Source organism: Pagrus major, chromosome 2 (assembly GCF_040436345.1).
Source record: "Pagrus major chromosome 2, Pma_NU_1.0".
NCBI classification, from domain to species: Eukaryota; Metazoa; Chordata; class Actinopteri; order Spariformes; family Sparidae; genus Pagrus; species Pagrus major.
In genome coordinates, this window is record NC_133216.1 from 1,037,679 (window position 1) to 1,063,755 (window position 26,077).

General features: G+C 44.5%; 1 protein-coding gene across 1 annotated transcript; it reads right to left on the reverse strand.

Moving 5' to 3' along the window:
- Positions 1-3,589: 3,589 nt before the first annotated feature.
- col4a4 (collagen, type IV, alpha 4) lies at positions 3,590-26,077 on the reverse strand. The gene is made up of 44 exons (XM_073484864.1): positions 26,072-26,077; positions 25,844-25,915; positions 22,449-22,583; positions 22,209-22,253; positions 21,999-22,115; positions 21,549-21,617; positions 21,387-21,422; positions 20,526-20,588; positions 20,350-20,385; positions 19,789-19,830; positions 18,643-18,723; positions 18,219-18,263; positions 17,987-18,049; positions 17,480-17,524; positions 17,029-17,089; positions 16,817-16,933; positions 15,185-15,340; positions 15,012-15,101; positions 14,747-14,907; positions 14,589-14,661; positions 14,047-14,153; positions 13,400-13,583; positions 13,234-13,302; positions 13,009-13,116; positions 12,848-12,916; positions 12,292-12,441; positions 11,586-11,747; positions 11,321-11,488; positions 11,099-11,242; positions 10,848-10,955; positions 10,192-10,370; positions 9,913-9,976; positions 9,680-9,786; positions 9,294-9,447; positions 8,924-9,031; positions 8,486-8,557; positions 7,310-7,473; positions 7,095-7,202; positions 6,843-7,014; positions 6,098-6,346; positions 5,743-5,859; positions 5,330-5,518; positions 4,252-4,535; positions 3,590-3,826 (listed from the first exon to the last, which is right to left on the reverse strand). Exons 1-44 carry the CDS (start codon positions 26,075-26,077, stop codon positions 3,590-3,592), a joined length of 4,986 nt encoding a protein of 1,661 aa, XP_073340965.1.

The following is a 26,077-nucleotide window of genomic DNA, read 5'->3' on the forward strand; positions in this document are numbered from 1 at the left end:
AGGAGGGAGGAGGGGGGCGGGGTTTCACTGTGTGATCATTTACCAAAATAAAATAAAAATGAACAAACAACAAATAGCACCAACATTAATTTCAAGCTAAATAAATACTCTGATGACATTTACAGTAAAAATATAAAACGGTCGAGTTCAAACATATTTACAAATCACAGAGAGATCATACAGGACCAGGACCTGGGCCTGGACCAGGACCAGGACCAGGACCAGGACCAGGACCAGGACCTGGACCTGGACCTGGACCAGGACCAGGACCAGGACCAGGACCTAGATTAGAGACTCAAACAGGAGGCAAAAGAACCACAAAACCTCCACTGAAGATTTCACAAAATATTTCCGAAGTTAAAGGAAGCGTACCAGGAAGTCACTTGTAGTTCTTCCTGTTAACTTTGTAAAAATTCAAACATTTGTGACGACGTTTAGTTTTTATATGAAACTAACTTGAAATTATCAAACATAAATATTCAACTGAACTTTATAACACAAAGAAACAGTGGTGACTGATCAAACTGAATAATTCAATCATCGAAGTGGAAGATAAAACACAACATCAGGTTCTGGTTCTGACTGTCCTGGTTCTGATCCCGGTCCTGGTCCTGGTTCTGCGCTGCAGCTCATCCTGTTGAGATGTTGATCGTCACCACTCGTCTGTTTAGTGTAAAAGGAAGTTTGAGTTCAATATTTCTGTGTTAAATCTTCTCGTCTTTACAGCGAAACTTAAAAACATGAATAAGAACATGAATCAGGTGAGCTGAGGGAGGAGCGCCGGACCAACGGGCCGAAAGAAAACTGGAACAAAAACACGTTTCAAGGTTTAATGTCAGATATATTCACAGCTTCTCACACGGTCCTGTCCCTACTTATTCACAAAATACTGACTGACCAATGACGCGCAGTCACTGCCTCTCAGCTGACCAATTAAAATACAGTCACTGCCTCTCAGCTGACCAATCAGAATGCATTGTCAGTGCGGGCTAGAGGCGGGGCTAAAGTTCACTCAGATGTCCATCGTCGTTTTCTCTCATGAGGACAGAATGTCACGTCAACGCCACCGACCAATCAGCTGCTGCACCACAGGATGTGACATCAGCTCTTGTATAACTGCTTCAGTGGGAGTGGCTAGTTGTTTTTTCACAATAAAAGCACAAATAAGTGTCATCTGCATAAAAACATTAATGAACATACCAAATATGACTTTTAACAAATGTGTTAAATTCAGCGCACAAATGAAAACACGTCAGTTCAAAATTCAAAATGATCAATAAATGTGAATATTTTGTCACAGTTTGAACTGAAGACAGCATGTCAGTGTTTATGAGTCGTTCACAGTACTCACAAGTTATCAATCAATAAGCGGCCTCTGACCTCACAGGCCCTCCCACTGCTTCAACCTAAACTGAACAGCTCAGCCTATCGTTTACTACGTCTCATTAATTTCCTTGAATCTGTTTTGTTTTGTTTTGTTCGTGGCGACTCGCTCTGCTGTGCGGGATTATAATATTTTAACTTTAGTGCCTCCTAGTGGTGAACGAAGACGCTGCATCTGAGTCTGCGCCAGATTTCAACAGTGCAAATGTAAAAGATGGGTTAATTATGTTTTGTTGGAATTATTAAGTGAGTTGTATTATATGTGGTGTTGACAAGGAGGGATGTGTGAATTGAAGTTTCTAGATTTAGGAATCAGTGCGTAGAGAGTCTGCTGACGTATCAACATGAACGTGTGACTGATGAAGTCATGAGCTCTGCATCTGCTGTCCAGTTGTTACCTGACAATATTTAACACTATGCTTGGATCTTCTCTCTGCGCCGCATGTATTAAAGAATTAGCTACTCTGACTTCAATAAGGAGACGATAAAACGATAATCCGGATTAATAAAAAAATAATAATTCAACATTATGTCCCTCATGTTAAAAGTGCATTGACCATTTTGTCCACTGCGGGGCAGAGTTATCATCAGAGCATCATGATCTTCCCACTGACGGACTGACGGGTTCAGTTCACATGTTAACACATTACAACCGTCTCTTCTGTTGTTGACCAGACTGAAAACACAAACAGGTTGACAAAAACCAACCTGATGACTTTCTGTTTGAAACCCTCCTGAAATAAAACTGTTGACCACCTTTGCTTTCGAGCTCAATGCTGCAGCTTAGTTGGACGAATTAACTTGAGATACACCGAAACTGCATTCTTGTGGAGTTTTAACACAGGGGACTCTTTGGTTTAGTTTAGTCATTGATGTTTTCAGTCATGTCCTGATGTCCTGTGGCTGTGACCATTTTCAGTCCTCAGATTTTCATCCTCCAATACTGAGATTTTTTTTGTTGTTTTATCAGAATTGTTGGCGGTAATGTTTCTGTAATTCTGATTTAAAACATATTTCACTGCATCTGTCTGAAAAATGCCTGAATTTGTTTCTATTTTTAAGATAAAAAGTGTTAAAATGAATCACTAATTTATTCTAAAGCCCCATTCAGACAGGATTAATTAACATTACAGCAGAAGGTGATAAATACATTTAACCTGATCCGGACAGCATTTTAACCCCAGAGAGATTTTATGATCTGGTCTGGAGGCAAAGATTCTGCAGCAGGTGAATTAGAATAAAAAAAGTCCAAAATCTGTCTTCAGTGTGACTTCAATTTACTGAGGATATCATTATCTCTGGTGTTCATCCAGAAAAAACCTCCTTAAATCCACTTAGAAATTAGAGAAAAAAACACCATTCAGAACTCCACTAAGAATCTTCATGTTTTTAAGTTTTCTTTAATATCAAAGTAATCCAGTGATAGTTGTCCGTTCATCCATGAGTTAACTGCAAACAGGAAGTGCTAACAGATAATTCGGCACACTCTGAATGGAGTTTGAACTAAATGTTAACAAATATAAGCTCAATCGGTAGCTGACATTAAAACACTGAATTTAATGAGATTTTACAGGGTCTTTGTTGTTATATTGGTTCTCAAATACCAGATGAGCAAAAACAAGTTTCACACAAGCAGCTCGATCTCTGTGCAGAACTCTGAGATCCACTTTAAACTACAGGGACGTTGCTCCTGACAGGATTTAAATGACGAGAGGAGCAGACACTTCACAGACGAACAGGAAGTAATTGTGGCTGTAATTATAATGGGGGGTGAAAAATTACGCACATACAGACACAAATCCAGTCTGAAAGGGGCTGAAGAAAAACTGTCTTGTCCAGTGAAAATAACGTTAATATCAAAATGCTTACGTCGTTTTACCAACTGATGCTAAAAGTTAAAGTCTACTGTGACACCTAAAATTCAAACCTCAGTTCAAACATCTGTCTGTCGTGACGTTTTGTTAAAAGACAAAATAACAAGTGTGAGTGTTTGTGTTGATCTGAGTCATTCCTGATTCTATTGATTGATTGGATGATTGATTGATTGGCAGCGTTATCTTTAATATGACAGTCTGTCCTCACAGAAACAAACAAACGATTCTCGTCCTGTCCGTCCTCTCAGACTCTGCAGGAAGAGGAAGTGGAACATCTCCGCACTCCCTCATGCAGGAGGAGGAGGAGGAGGAGGAGGAAGTGGTGCTCCCTCTCACTCCCTCATGCAGACATTGCACCTCCCGATGTTCTGCTTCTGCTGCTCTTCCCCGGTCAGCGTGGTGGAGGAGCTGTTGGAGGTGGTCAGCCAGAAGCTGTAGATGTTGGTGAAGTAGTGGCAGGTTCCTCGAGGCCCCTGACACTCCACGAAGGGCTGGGCCCTGAAGTCACTCAGACAGCTACCTGATGATGTCAGAGACTGGCCGCCGCCCTCGTCACCTGCACCTGTATGCTGCAGTCAAACAGGAAATGACATCATCACGGTTTAGCTACATGCTTCACAGAGCCAACTGGTAGTGTCACCTCTCATCTCTCTAAGGCTTCAGAGCTGAACCTCTATTTGAGGTGCTTGAGGCAATCATACGACTACAAAGAAACACAAAACAACAACAGAGGCACAAAAGTACCACAAAGAGACAAAAGTACCACAACAGACACAAAAGTACCACAGAGACAAAAAGATTACAAAGACACTCTGCCTCAAGTGGGTGTACGCCTATAAAGGAGGGATGGGGGGCCTTTTATACATCTGTGCCCAGGGGCCCATTAACTCTTAATCCATGAGTAGTAGTAGTAGTAGTAGTAGTAGCAGTAGTAGTAGTAGCAGTAGTAGTAGTAGTGCAATAACAGCAGTACCTGTACCGCTGCAGTACCCACCATGAGGAAGGAGAATCCCGTCCACAGGCTCGTCCAGCTGGGGGGGCATTTTGGCGAATGGGAGGTCTGGCTGTGCAGTGCGACAGGTGAGGAGGGGGCTTCACACACCACACAGCGGCTGATGTATTTTGCGATGCCAGCTCCGGCCACCGGTATGCTGGGGACAGCTTCTGTCGTCGACAGCCAATAGGATTTATCGTTCCGACTGGCGTAAGAGCAGGTTCCCATGTTACAGGAAGAGAACGGCATGGTGGAAAAGTGCCGCATACACGACCCCGCCTGACCTGGAAATATTTACAACATGGACAACAAGTATCATATTATTATTTTAAATACACCGATCAGCCACAGACATTGATCATCTTGTTACAATGCAAAGTTCTGCTGGAAAACCCAGTAATGATCCGAGGAACATGACAAAGAGCTCCAAGTGTCAATCCGGCCTTCAAGTTTCCCAGATCCCAATGCAATCAGGAATGTGTGATGCGTTGGAACATGTCCGATCCACAGAGGCTGCAACCCGCAACCTGTAGGACTCAACAGAACCAACGGCAACAACCTTGTGCCAGACATGATAGGGCCTCTATGGATTGTACTATCATTTTAATCTTCAGAGGTTGTTGATCCTGAAGGTGAAGCTCTGGATTCACCAGTGGATCTTGGTTGAAATTGAATGAGGTGGTTGATCCAAGCAGCTGGAATGAGTTTCCTTTGCAATGTTTCTTGGCTCAGTCTCAGAGAAACTCCAGGGCAAACCCAGAATACACTGGAGGATTGAATGTCCCATCAGACCTGGGAACACCTCAAGATCTTCCAGGAGAAGCTGGAGGATGTGGCCACGGGGAAGGGTGCTATCTTTCTAAGCTTGCTGCCACCGTGGCTCAGACTCTGGCTCACCTGGTAAACAAGCACCTGGTGACTGGGCAAAACCTCAGACACAAGAAAGCAACTGAGCATCAACTTCTGGGCGCAGGTCTTAGGTAAGTTTAGAGTTTGAGCTATCAACCAAACTACGTACAATTTTTAAGTTAACAGTTTTGAAACTTAAGCATGAATGTGTCTAAGTGTAAAAGTATACCCAGATCCTGAGTGTGAGCCTTCTCCTGGCCCTCCAGATACAGCAAACTGTATCCCTTCCACAGGAGACTCGTGTTTGGTGGACAGGCGGGAACCTCCATCGTTTGGCTGTGCTTCACCAACAGGAAACCGGAGTTCAAGCGTTTGCCTTGTCCACGGGGACCCGTGTCACCACGTGGACCAGGAACACCTGAAACACAAAGAGCACAGGAAGGGAAATCAACAACACAAATCCTTGCAGGTGATACCAACAACTCTAAACCAAACTAAAGCCCAAATTTACTCACACAGCCTCGACAAGCCAGTGTAAATACTGCCCTGTGATTGGTGGACTGCAGATTGTGTTGAACTGAGCAAATACGGTTAGCAAAACTATTAATAAGTGGTACAGAATCAGGCAGATTAAGGTCTTACCTATGGTTCCTCTTGCTCCCTTCTCCCCCTCTGGTCCTTGTTGTCCTTTGTCTCCAACTGGACCTGGGGGACCCACATGGCCAATTGTTCCTTGAGAGCCCTTGGCCCCCTTCTTGCCTGAAACACATCATCAACCATCTAAATATTCAGCTGCACTGAGACAAGGGGCTCTATCTTGCACCAGGCACAATGCGGCGCACAGCGAGCACTCGTGTCATTGCAAGCAGCTAAGTTAACCTGAGCTGGTTCTGGGTTTTATTTTAATGGTATGACTGAGGTGAATCTGTTCTTCTCAGAAGAGGAAAATACCAACGCTTGATTATCATCATAACCTGGGCAACCTCCTGCATCTCACCTTTGGGTCCTTTACGGCCTTCTTCTCCGGGGAGGCCATCATGTCCAGCTGGTCCAGTGGAGCCAGTGGGTCCTTTGGGGCCCTGTTGGGCAGGAGGATAAGTCGGGCAGGGGGAGACTCGTCCCTTCTCCCCCTTTGGACCCACTGGTCCAACACATCCTTTTGGTCCTGGAGGCCCACTGGGACCGGTACAGCCGTCATGACCTCGACTACCAGGTAGTCCCATCAGACCTGGAGACCCCCGCTCACCTGACACAAGCACACACATACAGACAGACCATGATTAGGTGTCCTGATACAAAAATACAAAATTAGGGGCTTGAACACCAGGACTTGAAGTGGAATTGTGTTTCCTGTGGACACATTACTTACAGAACCTCAAGTATCAGTGCGGCTGCTATGGTTACCTTCCAGTTTAACAACCTCATTCCTCTCCCCAACGATACCTTGTGCAAATTATGTGCACAACTTCTGCCAAATAACTGGCACCGGTGTTTTCCTTGGTAATTGGAAGCTACCCCTCGTTCTTAGAGTGATTGGTACAGCGTATCATTCATTCATGAAGATATAAGTTTACAAGTTTATTGAGTGTACTACCAAGGCTATTATAACTGCTTAGTCCACATCGCCTTGAAAGTTTTTTCAAGCATTTACCATTGGAAAGTGCCGCCGATGCAGTCAGTTAATATGATAATACTGTTGGGTTGTGAAGTGAATCTTGTGAGTGTAGATATCTGAAATTAACATGAAGAGGGTCTGACCATTCTCTCCTGGATTTCCAGGGATGCCTGGCGCTCCTTGGGGCCCGCAAGGTCCCTTTGGCCCCTTTGGTCCCTGGCACCCTGTGTCCCCGTTGTCTCCTTCATCTCCAGGTACTGGAGGGTTCCGACCTGGATCCCCCATCTCACCAGCGCACCCTGAAACCCCAAACAGATGTCAGAAGTCATCCACTGTGATGTATGTGTAAGTTTATTAAACTTGAATGTTAAAGACTGACCTGGCTCTCCATCAGGTCCAGCACAACCAGGAAACCCTGGATGCCCTGGGATTGGACCTTTACAGTTTGGTCCAGGATTACCTGGAGGTCCACTACCACCTGTTGGGCCTACAACAACGCAAACAGACATATTACTGACAGAGAGTCAAACTAAAGCTGTGATCTTTAGATGGATCAGCGGGTAAACATGTAATCCCAGACTACAAGTCTGTCACATTCTGACCCTGATGTATTTCACACTGATACAGACCTTTGGGTCCAGGCGGGCCTGAGGGTCCTTTTGGGCCAGGCTGGGATGGGCCAGGGTATCCTGGAGGACCTGGAGGACCCTTATCTCCTGGAAGACCTTTACAACCTTGAGGACCTAGCACACCCAGACCTTAACAGACAGACATATGTAATCATTGTCGTGCTGATGACTGTCCCAGAAACCATCTAAACATTATTAAAAAGTTAAAAGAATAGATGTTTCATTACTGTCTCTAGCTCAACTTTGACAAGTCACAGGTCGACATGTTTGTGAAGCTGTAGAGTCATTTTATTTTCATCCTCAGGGAATGGAGTTTGTTGAGTTGTCATGAAGATACTTCAGCTGTCATCACATGAATAGACCTTTGGTCCAGAGTTCTGCACAGACCTACGACCAAGATCTGAACCCGACGAGTACCTGCACCTTTCAGACTTAACCAGCCTGGGATTTGGGACCTGAGCCTGATCTGAGACTGACCCATATTTTTTTATTATTTCAAAGATTAAATGATATGCTGCTTTGGAAAGACTTAAAAAATAACTAATCTGACAATAGCAACAGACCAACACAGATCGTTTCAAAGAAGTTCGATTAGCAGAAGGAGCAGTGGTTCCCAGAATTTCCTTTTATCCACAGAGAACTGAGTGAACCTTTCTCCTCGCGAGACCTCAGGGTCGAGAAGCAGGCCTGCACATTAACCTCACCTGATTAACCTAACCATTATCAACTTACAACCTGCTTTCACAGATAGTGCAAGGCACAGATCTAAGATCCTGTTGTATTCGTAATATTGGGTTCAAGGCTCAAGGCTAACAGCCTTCAGTTGTCCAGTGGATGATAGAAAATGTGTTTGGGCCTCCAGGATGAAATGGATTTTTGTATGTCTACAGTATGTATTCAGTAATGACAAACTGAACCGATTGCATCTTCTCATGTTGTTACTATAGTCATCTCTCTCTTCAAAGCGCTGTGTCAGTGCTAGGTCCAATAACTGACTGGGACTCGGTGCAAGACTTAAGAAAATTATGTCATGTTAATATCCAAAAGAATGCGGTGAACTCATATGGTAAACTCTTTTTTCATTGATAGTGCTACATTATCAAATCCTTGTTAAAGTTGGCAGGAGAGGAGAGACTCGTACCTCTGGTCCCCATGTCCCCTTTCACTCCTTTCAGTCCGTCCAGTCCGTGAAGTCCCAGCGGTCCAGGAGGACCTGATGCAACAAAATAATTTACAAGTTAGAAAAACATACTTATTTTGATCAAATTACACATCTGTGTAACCTGTCAGCTCAACATAATAACGAACAGCCTTTAGAAAACTGTAAAAAAACAACAACAACAACAAAAAACCCCACTGTAAACTGTATTCAGCATCGCCTACAGCTACCCAAACATTATACATCTAATTATAAAGTGATGTTAAATACTCTGGAGGGAACACTATGAGATGTGAGGTGACAGTCGTGTGACAGATGGAGACAGCTGTCCCTTGGCTGCGACAGAGCGTGTTATATTTGATGGCCAACTTGTTGAAACTGTCGAGACACATGACAGCAGTTCTGGGTTTGACTTCTGACCTTGGAGGCCCTGGAAGCCCTGTGGTCCTGGTGGACCGTCAGCCCCTGCTTTACCAGGAAGACCTGGAAGACCTGGGCGTCCTCTGGGACCTGAGGGACCGACCACACCTGAAATAAACCAGACAGACAGACAGGGTTTAGGTCAGGGAGGTAGTTGATAAAAGCTCAGCAGTCAGCTCAACCTCCCGTTTCAGACTGGGATTTAATGAGTTTCAAGATTCAAGAGGTCTTCTAATGTGAAAGTTCTGAAGAAACTGCTGAGTTTCATTCATGGTAGCTCAATATCAATCAGGGCAAAAGGCAAACCCTACGGCTGACATAATTCTGGCTATTACTGGTTTTACAGGTCACATGACACTGCAGATGTTACAGTATGATGGTGTAAAGCCTGATGAGGTCCAGGTGAACTTCTGCACCTGGTTCACCCAGTTCCCCCTGATAGCCTGGATCTCCTTTGCATCCTTTCTGTCCTGGAGCACCATTGAAACCGGGTCTTCCTGGATCGCCTTGAGGTCCAGGCGGTCCTAAGAGAGAAAGACAGCTGATGATTCAAACAACAATCAGCTTCATCACATTTAATAAGATTATCTCTTCTGAGAGTTTACAGACTTAAAATATTTGACTTGTCCTTTTTGGAGTCAAACTTGAGTCTTGTTATTTTACTGCCTGTATAATTATGTTTAAGCTGTTAATCATCATTTTTTCCCTCTTAACTAAAGATTCTGTCCTGCTGCAGAACCAGAACTGGATCATCACCTGCAGCCCCAAAATCTCCAGAAGGGCCCTTCTCTCCAGGTGGACCTGTACAGCCGACAGAGTCTCCTTTATCACCTGAAACACAAACACAAACTTCACACGACAACCTGCGCAATAAACAATCAGACTCAGTGAAGAAATCAGAGATCAAATCTTTGATATCACTCTGTTTCTCATGTGTTTTTTTCAGTCATGAATCATGGTGTTGGGTTGTGTTTGAGGTTCTTTCCTACCTTTAGGTCCAGTACATCCTGTGTAACCGGGTTCTCCAGGTTGCCCCGGACATCCTGGGTCACCCTGTGACCAAAAACAAGAACAGATCAATATTTTTGAACTTTTGATCTTCTGTTTGTGGGTCTGCAGCCTTTTCAACAGCTCAAACAAACACACTTATCAACGGACAGGCTTCGAAGCTATTTTCCATCCTGTACAGGTGTGACGGGCAGGTACAGCTCTGCTTCCCGTTTCACTCTGAACTTTATCTCAGATTATAAAGTTAACTTTTATCTTACCAGATCTCCCGTCTCTCCAGGGAAGCCAATAAATCCTGCAGGTCCTGGTCGTCCAGGTGGTCCTGGAGGTCCTGGTTTGCCGACGGGCCCACGAGGTCCTGGGAGGCCTACGATGCCAGGGGCTCCGATGATGCCTGAATACCCCGGCTTACCAGTAGCTCCTCGCACACCTTTACTACCTGTAGAGACAGCGTGTTTGATGGTAAAAGATTCACTGGATGTTCAGACTAATGTAACTGTCACAAAGACCCACGACATATCGTGGGAAATCGGATGGACTGTTTTTCACTCAAACTCAACACAACCTGCCTTGTCTTGACTCAACTTGAGTTGGCCTGACTCTAACCACCTCAACTCTATTCAACAACTCGATCTGACTAGACTGAACCTGACTTGACTCAACTTTTCGTGTTTCACCTTGACTTGGCCTGACTCTACCTGTCTGAACTGGACTAAACCTGACTCGACCTGAATCGACTCAACCCTGACTTGACTCGACTCGACTCGACTCAACTGAATCTCACTGACTGACCCACTATTTTTGTTGATTTACTGAAGAAACAGCGACTCATGGTGTTCAAAGTCGTCTTTAGAAATCATGACCTGCCACTTCCTTTGTGACCTCAGACAGTGGCCTCTATGGTAACAGCTCTAACCTCGTGGTCCAGGAAAGCCGTCGATGCCTGGCGGTCCTTGTTTTCCTTTGTCTCCTTTGATGGAGATAAACTTGGTCTCTCCTGGAGGCCCCGGGGCCCCTTTACATCCTGCAGGGGACACACATGGGAGATGCTTTTAGCATGCAATTAGATGCTAAATGCAAATAGCAGTAGATTTAGTAGCACTAGCAAAAGTACCACTACAGTAGTAGTTTGGTAGTAGTAGTACTATCTTATCGCTCAGTGTTTACCTTTCTCTCCTTTTGGACCTTCACATCCTGCAGCTCCATCTTGTCCACTGTACCCTCTGTCCCCCTTCCTCCCAGAGACTCCAGGAGCCCCAGTCTTTCCGGGGAACCCTGGCCATCCTGCCTGGCCCTGGGGTCCCATCAGACCTGAAACACACAGTGTTCCTGTGAACCTGTGTCGTCAGAAAACATTTAAACACAGGTGTGTTGGTGGTAGGAGCTCACCTTTAAGACCACTGGGCCCTGGTAGTCCTGGGTCCCCATTGGGGCCAGAGGGGCCCTGTGGCCCTGCGTACCCTGGAAAACCTGGAGAGCCTGGTTTACCTTCAGGGCCTTGAAGGCCAAAACCTGGAGGACCCTCCGCCCCAGTCTCACCTTTCTCCCCTGAAAAACCTGAACAGCAATGAATGAAAAAATGAAATAATGCCAACTGTAAAATAACAGGAAGTAAAGTCAAGTTAAGTGACCAGAGTTAGGAGCCAGAGTGTACCTGGGGGTCCAATGGGTCCCTGAGGGCCAAACAGGCCGACGGGACCAGGTTTTCCAGCATCACAGAAGTCAGGTGTGGGCCCTGTGGGGCCAGTTACACCCAGGGCCCCATCCTGTCCTCTCTGTCCCTTTGGTCCGGGGCCACCACCCAGACCTATGGCTCCTGGAAGAAGCCAAAAAAAGAGATTTGCGGTAAAACCCAGAGTTTGTAAACCTGAGCTGCTACATTGACCCCTGCTGCCCCAAATTTAACTGAAATCAGTTTGTGGTAGTCAAAGCGTCCACATTAGTGTGTTTAATCTGTTCCAGGCTTTAGTGTTGAGTGACGTTCTTTGAGTACAGTAACATCACAAACAGGAAGGTATACGCAGGAAGTCTGGCTCGCTTTGTACAACTCTACTTTTCTAAAATATTATCTTACCCTTCAAATCATTCACAGTTTAAACTCAATTTGAACCAAATTCAGACTTAATTTTAAAAAAATTTAAAAAAAATTGTTTCACATTTTAACATTTTGGGAATTATTATAAAAAACATATTTAAACCAAAATCCTGTCGTGTTCTGGTTTTCGCCTGCTAATATGCACTAAACGTTTTCTTTTCTTTTCTCTTGAGGACAGAATATAACGACTACAAACAGATGATGAACTGATGAACAAGACGTCACGGATCAATATATTCTCTACACATCAGGTCCAGTCAATTACCTTGTATTCCAATACTGCCAGGGGGTCCAGGGACTCCTTTAGGTCCCTGAGAGCCCAGTGGTCCTGGCAAGCCGATGGTTCCTGAGGGCCCCACAGCAGAGTCTCCTGCTGGACCCCTCAGCCCAGAGGAGCCTGGGAGCCCCGGGGAGCCTGGTGTACACGCAGACATACTGATTATTATCAACCTGGTCCTTTTTAGGTAGTTTTATCCTGAGTCGTGATGTTTACTGAGCAGCCTCAGTGTAGGAACACAGCTTTACTTCCTGTAACATGTGTTACATGCTTCCTTTAAAATATCTCTATGCTGTTGTTTTGATTTGAGTATGATTGCTGTGTTCAGATCTGCCTAAAACCAATCTTACCAACAAGAAAACTAACCAGAGTCTGATTCTACAGGACTGAGCAAGACCGGCTCGAAAACATGTTTTCATGTCAGAATCAGTGGTTCAGAGAAACGGGTCAAAATGGGAGACTGAATTAAGAAGCAGGTTTAAAGTTTTCTTGAATCGTTAAAGGCGTAAAGAAAGGATCACAGACAGGCAAGTAACAGCTGTACCTGGATCTCCACTGTAACTGAATCCTTCAGGTCCTTCTTCTCCAGTATCTCCAACAAAACCTGGAGGTCCTGCAGGAGGAGGAGAGGATGTATGTTAAGACAATATAAGAGATAATGTAAAGGACAGGTGGGGTTCAGGTGTGACAGGTATCCTCTGGTACCTTGTCGTCCAGGTGTTCCAGGAAGTCCAGAACCTCCTTTGTCTCCTTTAGCTCCATCAGGTCCAGTGATGCCACGGAAACCTGGAGGACCCAGAAATCCTGTGTAACCTGGAGAGACAGACATGTGAACCAACATGTTTACAGACAGACAGACAGACAGACAGACAGGTGAGCATGATGTCAGAGAGACAGGTTAACAGACAAACAGATGTCAGTGTTGTTTACCTGCATTTCCACTGTCTCCCTTCTGTCCGGGGGCGCCGGGGTTTCTGGGTGAACAGGGCAGTGTGTCACCTGCAGGAAGAGGAAGGGCCAATAAGGAAAAGGAGGGTTCAAACATGAGGAGGAGGAGTCAAAATCTTAATTAAGTTGACTTCTGGTTGATCTCTACCTTTAACCCCCTTCACTCCTGGAGGGCCAGGGATTCCTGGAGATCCTGGTTCTCCAGGGGCCCCTCGCTCTCCTATTGCTCCGACCACACCTGGCCCTGTAAGGCCTGAAAATCCTTGTGATCCCTTCGGCCCTGAGAGTCCTGACATGCCTCTTTCTCCAGGAGAGCTGGGGAAACTGTCACCCTGAAAAGAAACAGGAAACTGATTTATAGAAGAGGCTGAAGAGTCCTGCAGACTGTGATCACAGCAGACGAGCTGCATGGAGACATCTGATGTTTTAAATCAAGTCTCCAGCTGCTTCAGGTGTTCAGCAGAATGCTCCAAACCGTTTTTTTCTGTGAAGCGCCAGAAATGTTCTGTGGACTATGAGACATCACCTGACTTTCCATCAGCATAGATAATGACTGTTGGTAGTTTGATCCTGTTGATGAGGGATCATCCAAGATGTGGATGTAAATCTGACTGGTAGTGGTTCTGCGGTCCCTCTCTGAACCAAACTGTTGGCAAGATTCACTTTTTTGTCCACATCACTTATTATTTGAGTCTTTAACCTCTTTGGGAATAAATGTATTATTACATTTCTATACTTTTACTTCTTACTTTACTTTTTCATCTGCTGTGAGTTCATGTGGAGTCTCTGACTGACCTGGGGGCCGGGGTCACCAGGGGTCCCTGGGGGGCCATCGAGTCCTCTTCTCCCTGAGAATCCTTGTCTGCCTGACGGGCCCTGCTGGCCCCTGTTTCCTTTGTCACCTGGAGGCAAAAGTCCGATAAGAACAGTTGATATATGAACATGACATCATGGCTAAAGTCACACATTAATTCATTTTGCTCAAGCTACTCAGTTTCTGTTTACATTCTGCTTTGTGAGATGATTCGAGAGTATCTGGAAGGATGTGCTCATCCATATTTTTGGCTTAATTTATTGTAATTTATAAAGAAAAATATGTGTTTAATAGATCTGGTTATTTCTGACAGACACCATTTATTTTCCGCTTAAGTAAACTGTTGGTACAGATTCGACACACTGCCTCAGAAATGTGAGACGATCTCAGGGTAGATCAAATACATTTAAATTCAAAGGGCAAAAATGACATTTTATCTAAAATTTTATCATTAAAATCAATTTTTGTTGCAAAAATAATTTCTATATAAGGAAAGGTGATTGTGTTTCATGGTTAAACTCACCGTTAATATCCACCACAGTGAAATCACCCTTCTGACCTTTGAACCCTTTGACACCTGGAAATCCACCCAGACCCTGCAAACAAACACATCAATCAATCAATCATTCAATCAATCAATAACAAACAACCAACCTCTGATCCTGCTGTGAGGTGACTCACCTGCTCTCCCCGTTGTCCTGTCTCTCCAGGCAAACCTTTATCTCCTCTCGGCCCCGGGGCCCCTGGGACTCCTGGAGACCCTGGAGACCCCAAGACACCCACAGCGCCTGGGACACCCCTCAGTTCAAGAGGAGGGCCACAAGCACAGTCGCCAGGACTACCTGGAACACAGGTAGATATAAGACAGTGATGCTTTGGCGCTCTGGCCTTTCTACTAAACCTAATCAATCAATCAATCAATCAATCAATCAACCAAGACACTGACCTTTAAACCCTGGGAAGCCCTGGGCACCTGGGGGCCCCGGTACACCTGACTCTCCATACTCTCCTGGAGCCCCTGGAAGACAGTAACTACCTGAAGAGAGAAAAATTAAAGTCAGCAGGACTACAACAAGAAATACTCTGTATTGATTATTTAGAAACAGTGTTCTCTGTTGCCTGGATTCCCCGGTTCTCCTTTAAGTCCTTTGAGTCCAGGTTGTCCTTTTTTTCCAGGTTCTCCAGGTGTGGGTCCATCTTCATACACCTGACCTGGATCTCCTTTGTCCCCTTTGGATCCTGGAACTCCCTTTAGTCCCACAGCACCTTTAGGTCCTGAAGAGGAACAACAGAGAACTTTATTCATCGTCATACTGCCTTAAATCTGATTATAAAGGGAGAACTTTGGAATTTATAACACATATCACATCCTAGGTGCTGCATCGTAGGCAACTGGACGTGCTTCAGTTTGTTGACGACGTTTCACGTCTCATCCAAGAGGCTTCTTCAGTTCTAACTAACTGGAGGGGAGTCGCAGGCTTTTAAACTCTGTGTGGAAGTGTCCTTACAGAGTGTGGGAGTGTCCTTACATAGTGTGGGAGTGTCCTTACATAGTGTGGGAGTGTCCTTACATAGTGTGGGAGTGTCCTTACAGAGTGTGGGAGTGTCCTTACAGAGTGTGGGAGTGTCCTTACATAGTGTGGGAGTGTCCTTACAGAGTGTGGGAGTGTCCTTACAGAGTATGGGAGTGTCCTTACATAGTGTGGGAGTGTCCTTACAGAGCGTGGGAGTGTCCTTACATAGTGTGGGAGTGTCCTTACAGAGTGTGGGAGTGTCCTTACATAGTGTGAGAGTGTCCTTACAGAGTGTGGGAGTGTCCTTACAAAGTGTGGGAGTGTCCTTACAGAGTGTGGGAGTGTCCTTACATAGTGTGAGAGTGTCCTTACAGAGTGTGGGAGTGTCCTTACAGAGTGTGGGAGTGTCCTTACATAGTGTGGGAGTGTCCTTACATAGTGTGAGAGTGTCCTTACAGAGTGTGGGAGTGTCCTTACAGAGTCGTTAAAGACGTGTGAACTCTGAGTTTCAGAGTTGTTTGGGCCACTTGTGGGTCGTTGACCCGACCGGCCTTCATGTGGGTTGCTAAGGCCAGGTGAGCCCAGGTGTGAATGGTTGTTAATCTGTCTGGGGAGAGAACTCAGTACTGCATTGTAGATGGGTGATCAGTGATGTCTTAGGCCACCTCCTCTGTTCAGAGACGGTTGTTCCAGTTTGACATAGATGGATTCATTTACTCCTCTTTCAAACCATCGGTCTTCTCTGGACAACATGTTTACATTGTCGTCCTCAAAGGAATGATTTGTCTCCTTCAGATGTAAGTGGACAGCAGAGTCTGGACCTGAGGAGTTGGTCCTCCTGTGTTGTGCCATTCGTTTATGGAGGTTGTTTTGTCTCCCCAGTGTTCAAATCTGTGCAGTCCTGCTGCATTGAACAGCATCAACTACATTACTCTGTTTATGCCTCCTGGGTGTTTTGTCCTTAGGATGGACAAGGTTCTGCCTCAGTGTTCAGGTTCACTCAGGTTTGAAGTGAACCAGGATATGATGTTTATTAAAGACCCTGCTGAGTTTCTCAGATGTTCCCGCGACATAAGGAATGACGATGTTGTTACGTTCTTTCGTCTCCTCCTCTGCTCATTACCATGACCTGGATGAACCTTCATCAACACATGTTAAACATGTATGCTTCTATGTTTTCTTATAGTAACTCTGATGTTGTATAATGCTGCCTTGCTCATGGGCTGCAGGTACTGACCAGGTATGGATCTGCCAGGGGCTCCTTTGGGACCATGTATTCCCATCGGCCCCATGTCTCCTGGAGGACCTCTCAGTCCAGAGGCTCCAGGGTCTCCAACATCACCTGGAGGACACATCATACCATCGAGATGACATCATACCAAAGTGATGACATCATACCACACAGATGGTAAATAACTCAGTAACTATATCAGTGTGTATTGATCGCACCTGTGTGTGTGATGTCTGCGCCCTGAGGGAGGCCTTTCGGTCCTGGATCTCCCATCATGCCCTGGAAACAGACAGGCTCATTACAGACTGGATATACGCAGGAGGTCGTCTCTAATTGGTTGGTTCAGACTGAAAACACTGCGGTCAAACAGCTCAGGTGTTACAGGTGAGTCACTCCATGCTACAGATGTTCTTCCTGGTTCCTGTTTCTACCTGTATGTGATTGGTCAGCACAGTGCTGGTGGGTTTTTATTGACTGACCTTTGGGCCTTCTCGTCCAATCAGACCAGGGAGACCTGGACTTCCTCCGATCCCCTGAAAACACACACACACACACACACACACACACACACACACACACACACACACACACACAATAATGAGTTGTGTAAATGTCAGCACTCTTCAGTGTTTTTCTTCATGATGATTTTCATCACTTTTGTCGACTCACCTTGACTCCTCTCTCTCCAGGACGTCCAGTGTTACCAGAAAGTCCCTGAAACACACAAACACATCACACATGTGTGTTTACACAATCTGTGGTCACTGACAAGATCTGCTCAGTCCAGTCAAAGTCATCCTGATTAGAGTTTCCAGTGTAACTGCACATGGATGCCAAGTAAAGTGATCACATTCACTGTGTATTTACACGCCGAACGATCTGACCAGAATATAACTTTTCCCTGACGTGCAGAACGGTTCCACCTGCTGGGACGTGTTATCTGCTGATAAGGGCCAGGCAGCTATAAACTGACAGATTTTTGAATGGAATTTGGTTTCTGATCTATGGGGAGCCGCAGAATTCTTTTTAAAAGTACTGTGATTTTATATTCCTTGATATCAGTACATGTATACATCCAACAGGTTGTAAAATATGATGGCAGACTGATAACAATGATCAATACTAATCAATACTGATCAATACTGATCAATAGTGTAAACATTAAAGGTTACTCACTCTGGGTCCAGGAAATCCCAGAATCCCCTTCTCTCCTTTGATTCCTGGAAGAGCATCCAAACCCTGAAACCACAGAAACATAGAACCTCATCACCTCCACAGTAATCGATATGTGATCAATAATATTCTGTAATCCAACAAGTCATCCAGTTCAGACTGAAGTAGAACTCTGGAGAACCTCGTGTTCCTTCAGCCAGATGTTCTACCGGTTTCATCTGATATCTGAACTTACTGGCAGTCCCTGAAGTCCACAGACGCCTTTTAAACCTCGAGGACCCTGAAAAACCAACAGAACCCAACATTAGAACCTACACAACCCAACATTAGAACTTAAAACGAAACATTGGACCATAACCAAACTTTAAGACCAACAGATCCTAACATTAGAACCAACAGAGCCCAACATAAGTTCCCAATATTAGAACCACTAGGGACCAACATTAGAACCAACAGAACCCAACATTACAACAGAACCAAACATTAGAACCCACATAACTCAACATTAGAACCAACAGAAACCAACATTTAAACTGAGTACAGTAGAACCAGAGTATAACAAGAACACACAGCAGAGGAAGTTTAGAGCTTCAGGACATTTATAGAAGAACCCCAATAGAACTTCAGTAGAACTTCAGTAGAACTTCAGTAGAACCCACCTTTTCTCCTTTGATGTACAGGTCTTCTGGAGGGTCGACGTACTCAAACGGCCCTGGAGGCCCCTGGAGGCCCTGATCCCCCTGTGGACCAGACACAGTATTTAATACTACTGTTTCAGAGTACTACACAGTACCACACAGTACTACACAGGACCACACAGTACCACACAGTACCACACAGTACCACACAGTAATACACAGTATTATACAGTACCACACAGTACTACACAGTACCGCACAGTACTACACAGTACCACACAGTACTGCACAGTACTACACAGGACCACACAGTACCACACAGTACTACACAGTACCACACAGTACCACACAGTAATACACAGTACCACACAGTACTACACAGGACCACACAGTACCACACAGTACTACACAGTACCACACAGTACCACACAGTACTACACAGGACCACACAGTACCACACAGTACCACACAGTACTACACAGTACTACACAGTACTACACAGTACCACACAGTACCACACAGTAATACATAGTACTACACAGTACCACACAGTACTACACAGTACCACACAGTACTGCACAGTACTACACAGGACCACACAGTACCACACAGTACTACACAGGACCACACAGTACCACACAGTACTACACAGGACCACACAGTACTGCACAGTACTACACAGGACCACACAGTACCACACAGTACTACACAGGACCACACAGTACCACACAGTACTACACAGTACCGCACAGTACCACACAGTACTACACAGTACTACACAGTACTACACAGTACCACACAGTACCGCACAGTACCACACAGTACTACACAGTACCACACAGTACTACACAGTACCACACAGTACTGCACAGTACTACACAGGACCACACAGTACCACACAGTACTACACAGGACCACACAGTACCACACAGTACCACACAGTACTACACAGTACCACACAGTACCACACAGTAATACACAGTACTACACAGTACCACACAGTACTACACAGGACCACACAGTACAGGACTAGTAGTACTGATGGTTCTCATTAAAGGTAAATCCTGCTTTAAATTCTCCTTATAGGTGTTTTCTGGCCACGCCCCTCCTTTCCCCTGTGGCTGTGATGTCACTGAGGGGGCGTGGTTTAAGGCGGAATATTTGTACCTCGTCTCCTTTCTGTCCCGGCAGAGATCGACCTTTTTCTCCCTGAAACACAAACACATCAGCAGCTGTCAGACATTCACCTGCTATTTCACGTTTAGTGATTTATTATACTGTGTGTTATATTTTTAACTCTACATATGCACGCACACACACACACACACACACACACACACACACACAGTGTATAGAGGAGATGAGTGAAGGGGCTGCCACATGCCTTGCTCCTCGGCAATGCCCAGGATGTGAACTAGCATTCTCCATTACTAGTCCACATCACACTTTTTTTGGTCCAAGTGGGACTTAAACCGGCCACCTTTGAGTGCCCAAGCCAAGTCCCTGTGGACGGAGCTATTGCTATCTGTTGAGTTGTTTTGCTGTTTTTTTTTACAGTATTTTTACTTTATTTTTCATTTCATGAACTAAATTAAAGATCATAAATACTGAAATCAACGCTGGTTTTCAAACAATGAACAATTCTGTAATAACAAACAAATAAAACCTATTTGTTCTTAAAAATAACATCATATGTACTATTATACTTTCTATATATGTCGTACTCACAGGTGGACCCCTTGAGCCAGGCAGACCAGGGAGACCCTGTAGAGACAGACAGGAAATTTATACCAGTGTTGTAAAAAGTACTGAACAATCATACTTATTATCATTATTATTATTGTTGTTGTTGTTGTTATTATTGTTGTTGTTATTAATATTATAATTATTTTGTTGTGACTCACGTTGGTCCCGTCCTCCCCTGTAGGACCTGGATCTCCAGTCGGACCACTGAGACCAGGTTCACCCTGCAGACACAAACTTAAAATAAATTCTCAGATCACATGAGCCCAGACAGCCTCAACCCTCCGCCGGTCGCAGGTCAGTTTATGGAATTCCCACTTTAGTAAAAGTATTTTATTTGATTTATTTATGATTGAATCCTGGAAACCTAATTCTTAAAACACGTCAAAAAGTATTTTTTGTTTATTGTTTTTATTTTTATTTAAGGCTGATACAAGGAACTTTCATTTTTTGTTGATTCTGGCGCCCCCTGTGGACAAAAGATGACAACGATGAAATAAAATCAACTTAGTTTTGGTGCAACTTCGCTCTGAACCACAACTAAGTTAAAATTGTTTTAATTTGACTGTCGACTGTGATCTGGCGACAGGTATTAACAGTAACTGTAATAACTATACAGAAGCAGTCGATCTCCTCACTGATGGTCCGTTTGTTTATGTAGGTCACAAAGAGGCATCGATTTAAACTGACACTATTTCTTTACCAGTTAAAAACAACTTGTAGTAGGTTTAAATCAACTTGCTGCAAAATGCTCAAGAAGCTACAATTAGCAGCAGTTAGCTAGCATTTACTCTGGGGAAATGCTACCCCCTATTTGTTTGGAGTATAAATTCAACAAATTAAAATAACTTTTTTTTAAAAGTTGTGAAGTACAGAATACAATATTTCTGTCTGATATGTGCTGAAGAAGTAGAAAAATTGAATACTGAAGTAAAGTAGAAGTACCTCAATAATATCAAAACTCTTTGACTGGTTTGTTACTTGTTGGAGCTTCTTCTGTGGTTTATTGTGTTTGTTCTCACCTGCAGACCAGGAAGTCCGCTCAGCCCAGAGTCTCCCTGTCACACACAAACACGATCAGTGGCTCTTTATGTGACACGTTGACAGCATTAAATAATATATCAATAATTTTCACTATATGACAGAGAGGTACACAGTACAGGTTTATTTACAGGTGAACTTACAGGTATTCCGGGGTACTGTATGAAGTAGATCGCTGGGTCTCCTGGAAATCCCTTCGGTCCTTGAAAACCCTGCAGAATAAAGTACTGTTACCATGGTGATTATATATTACTACAGTACACCTCACTGTGTACTTTATACTGCAGTACACTATTTATTTTGTGATACTCATATATCAGTATACGCAGTACTGTTATCTGAGAGTTGGCAGAGAATTTATTTTAAGCTCGTGTCTGCAGGATGAACCGCTCTGCTGTGTTCAGAACGTTTTGCTGATGTTTCACAGGTGAAAAGAGTTTTTGTTCTAAAATCGATGGAAACTCTTCTGGAGTCTGGTTGTTTCTGACAGACACACGTGATGTTCTGATGACAGACGGATCATTTTATATCAAAATGATTTGTTCGAGACATTTCCATTCAGTGAATGTTATTGATCGATCGGTGTGTCTAACCTGTTCTCCATCAGGTCCATATTCTCCAGGAAGTCCAGGATTTCCTCTCTCTCCTCTGGTTCCGTTACATCCGTCCAGACCTGCAAAACCAGGACCTCCAGCAGGACCCGGGTGACCCTGGACACACAAACACATGCTCAAAGTCCGACCTTTGATCTCAATACATCTGGGTCAAGCAGAGCTGAGAGTGGAGGAGGCGGGACTTCTTACCGGGATTCCGTCTAAACCTGGAAAACCTGGAACGCCGGCACTTCCCTGAAATAACAAACAGGTTTGAATTTGAACTGAAGTTCTTGTTCTGAGTCACACAGTTAGAGAACATACAGGGTGTGTGAGACCTGTGATTGGTCATCAGTGACATCAGAGTGTCGGCCATCTTGTCTCCAGGTCAGAATAAAAAGTCAACGAACAAACAGAACGGTTGTTTACAACAGAACCATGTTAATTCACCGAATCTCCCTTCAGTCCTGCAGCTCCTATCGGCCCCTCGTCTCCTCTGTGGCCCTTCTCTCCTGGAGGCGCCTGGGGGCCCGGAAAGCCTGGTGGCCCCTGAGGGCCCTGCGGACCCAGAGGACCTGGAGGACCCTGTAGAACACAAGTTAAAGAAATTAAAGAATTAGAACCTGATAAAATCGAGTAGAACCTTACAGATTATGACAGAACTTAATAGAACCTGGTAGAAACTGTTAAAATCTGACGCTGTAGGACCTGACATAGTCTGATAGAAACCAACAGAACTTAATAGACTCTAATAGAATAGAACCTATTTAAACCCTAAGAAACCTGATCCTGTAGAACCTGACAGAATCTGATAGACTCTGAGAGATCCTGGTGGACCCTGATACAACTTAACAGAATCTGATGGAATCTGATATAACTCAATAGAACCAAACAGAACCTGGAGGAACCTGATGGAACCTGATATTGTAGACCTCACTGAATCTGAAATAATCTAGCAGAACCTGACCTCAAAGAACCTCAAAGAACCTCAAAGAACCTGGTGAAACCTGATGAAACCTGATGGAAGTTGATGAAATCTGCTACTGTAAATTCTGGCAGAACAAGAAAGACCCTGTTGAAACCAGATAGAACCTGATAGAACCTGATACTGTAGAACCTGGAAGAACCTAACAGAACTATAAAGAACTCGTTAAGAAAGAATACAATGACCAGCCACAAGGGTTTGGTAGGATTTAGATTTTGCTGGTCTGATCTGATGTTTGAGCTGAAACCAGTCTGATTTTATGCGTCAGGTGTCATCAGGTGTCATCAGGTGTCATCAGGTGTCATCAGGGAGTTGTGTTGCCATGAGGGGGTGCACCTGGTCTGTGATGAGTGTTTGGGTCGGTGGTGTGTGACAAGTGGCATCTACATGAATGTCAGGACCAAAAACTTCCCTGAAGTTATTTCAGACAAGAAGCTCTGACATGTAATGTCGTTATCTGACCACAGGAGGGCAGCGTGACACCACAAACAACAACAACAGGGCAACAAACACACAGACACACACACACATACATAGACACACACACACACACATACACAGACATTACTGATATAGATTTCTAGAAAGAAAGAAAGGAAACAACTCAGGTTATAAAATAATATGCTGACTATGTGATAAATACAAAAACATGTCAACAGCAGTCAGTGACAGTGCAGACAGGGTGATGAGGCTGAGGACACGTCGTCACCTGGACAGGTGAGGATGAACCTGTGTTAGTGTTTGTCATGTGACCGGAGCTGACGTGTCCACACTGACGCCTCTAACAGACAATACTGTCGTCATAAACAGAAATCAGGACAGTTCAAATAATTATTAATGTACTTTTTAAACAATTTATCGTATTTATCATCTGAAACTGTTGCATAAACAAAAAACATGTTTAATTATTCAGAATATAGTTTATATTGATGGAATAATTATGAAAGCCATGAGATTAATCTGAAAAGCTCCAGAAAAAATGTAAGTGAGTGGATTTTAAGTAAAAAATGTCACAATAATAAATGTTTGATTAGTGAAATAATGTGTCACTGAATATGAAAGAAAGAAATTTATTGATTGACTATTAATAAACTGAAAACTTTTTAGTTTCTGTTTGTGTTCTGATCACAAATGATCAATAAATGATTGATCAGTTGCACCGGAGCAGACTGTTACTGATTCATCTGCAGTGAGATCAAATCCATATTCATCAATGTCGACCTGCTCTGTGTGTGTGTGTGTGTGTGTGTGTGTGTGTGTGTGTGTGTGTGTGTGTGTGTGTGTGTGTGTGTGTGTCTGTGTGTGTGTGTCTGTGTGTGTGTCTGTGTGTGTGTGTGTGTAGTGAGTGTGTGTGTGATGAGATGTGACAGCTGTGATCTCTGTAAGTCCTCTCTCTGTCCTTCTTTCTCTAGAACGACTGAACTGTGAAATCACTGAGACAGACGCCTTCCCACAATCCTCTCTGCCTGTCTGCTGCCCCCAGCTGTACAAACACACACACCAACACTGACACACACTGAGAAACACACCTCATCACACACAGACTGCAGGTCAGTTTGTGTTTGTCAGTGTGAACAGATAAATGTTGTCGTTTAATCAGCTGATCGTTAGCGACACACTGATGTTTGATTGGCTCCTGGAGTAAATGATGCTAAACCCTGCAGATGTTCACTCAGCTCAAACATCTGGACCACACTGTGACTGTGTGCAGAAACATCTGGACCACACTGTGACTGTGTGCAGAAACATCTGGACCACACTGTGACTGTGGACAGAAACATCTGGATCACACTGTGACTGTGTGCAGAAACATCTGGACCACACTGTGACTCTGTACAGAAACATCTGGACCACACTGTGACTGTGTGCAGAAACATCTGGACCACACTGTGACTGTGGACAGAAACATCTGGATCACACTGTGACTGTGGACAGAAACATCTGGATCACACTGTGACTGTGTGCAGAAACATCTGGACCACACTGTGACTCTGTACAGAAACATCTGGACCACACTGTGACTGTGTGCAGAAACATCTGGACCACACTGTGACTGTGGACAGAAACATCTGGATCACACTGTGACTGTGTGCAGAAACATCTGGACCACACTGTGACTCTGTACAGAAACATCTGGATCACACAGAAACATCTGGACCACACTGTGACTGTGGACAGAAACATCTGGACCACACTGTGACTGTGGACAGAAACATCTGGACCACACTGTGACTGTGGACAGAAACATCTGGATCACACAGAAACATCTGGACCACACTGTGACTGTGTGCAGAAACATCTGGACCACACTGTGACTGTGTGCAGAAACATCTGGACCACACTGTGACTGTGTGCAGAAACATCTGGACCACACTGTGACTCTGTACAGAAACATCTGGATCACACAGAAACATCTGGACCACACTGTGAGTAACGAGATCTTAAAGATGTTACTGGACACAAGAGCTCAGAGTTTAGGGAGGGAGAGGAGTGAAACTGTGACATCACACTGCTTTGTGTGTGTGTGTGTGTGTGTGTGTGTGCTTGTGTGCGTGTGTGTGTGTGTGGAATTTGCTGAGTCAGTTTAAGGTAAACAGCTGCTAATTTAACACCAATAGATTCCTCTCTGACACTCCTCCATCCAGCAGCTCATTATTACAGTGTGTGTGTGTGTGTGTGTGTGTGTGTGTGTGTGTGTGTGTGTGTGTGTGTGTCTTCACTGTGTTTTACTGTCTCTGGTTTACGAGCCGACAGTGAAGGTGTCACAGTTCTGTTAATAGAGGAGTGTGTGCAGCTGTTATGATGTCATGATGCAGCTGGGCTCTGATTGGCTGCTGTGTGTGAGCATGCGGAGTCTCACCCTCGCGCCTTTGGCTGGAAAACACTGACAGTTGGAGCAGTCCCGACCGGCACACGGCTCCGTCTGGTCGCCCTGGAAACCAAGACAGAACATAAACATCACTGTGACATCAGAATGACATCATCAATATGACATTATCATGACATCGTTCCATCATAACAACATTTTGATTGCTAATCGATATGACATCACTCGGTTGAGAGCGGACTGGTGGAGAGGCTCTTATACCCCCAT

What these genes read in the sequence shown, in the direction of transcription:
- col4a4 (XM_073484864.1), bottom strand. An exon ending in AGGAGAACCGGGGAATCCAG is followed by an intron (nt 15,102 to 15,184) that starts GCAACAGAGAAC and finishes TTCTCTCTTCAG; the next exon opens with GTAGTTACTGTCTTCCAGGG. An exon ending in CGGGATTCTCCTTCCTCATG is followed by an intron (nt 3,827 to 4,251) that starts GTGGGTACTGCA and finishes GTTTGACTGCAG; the next exon opens with CATACAGGTGCAGGTGACGA.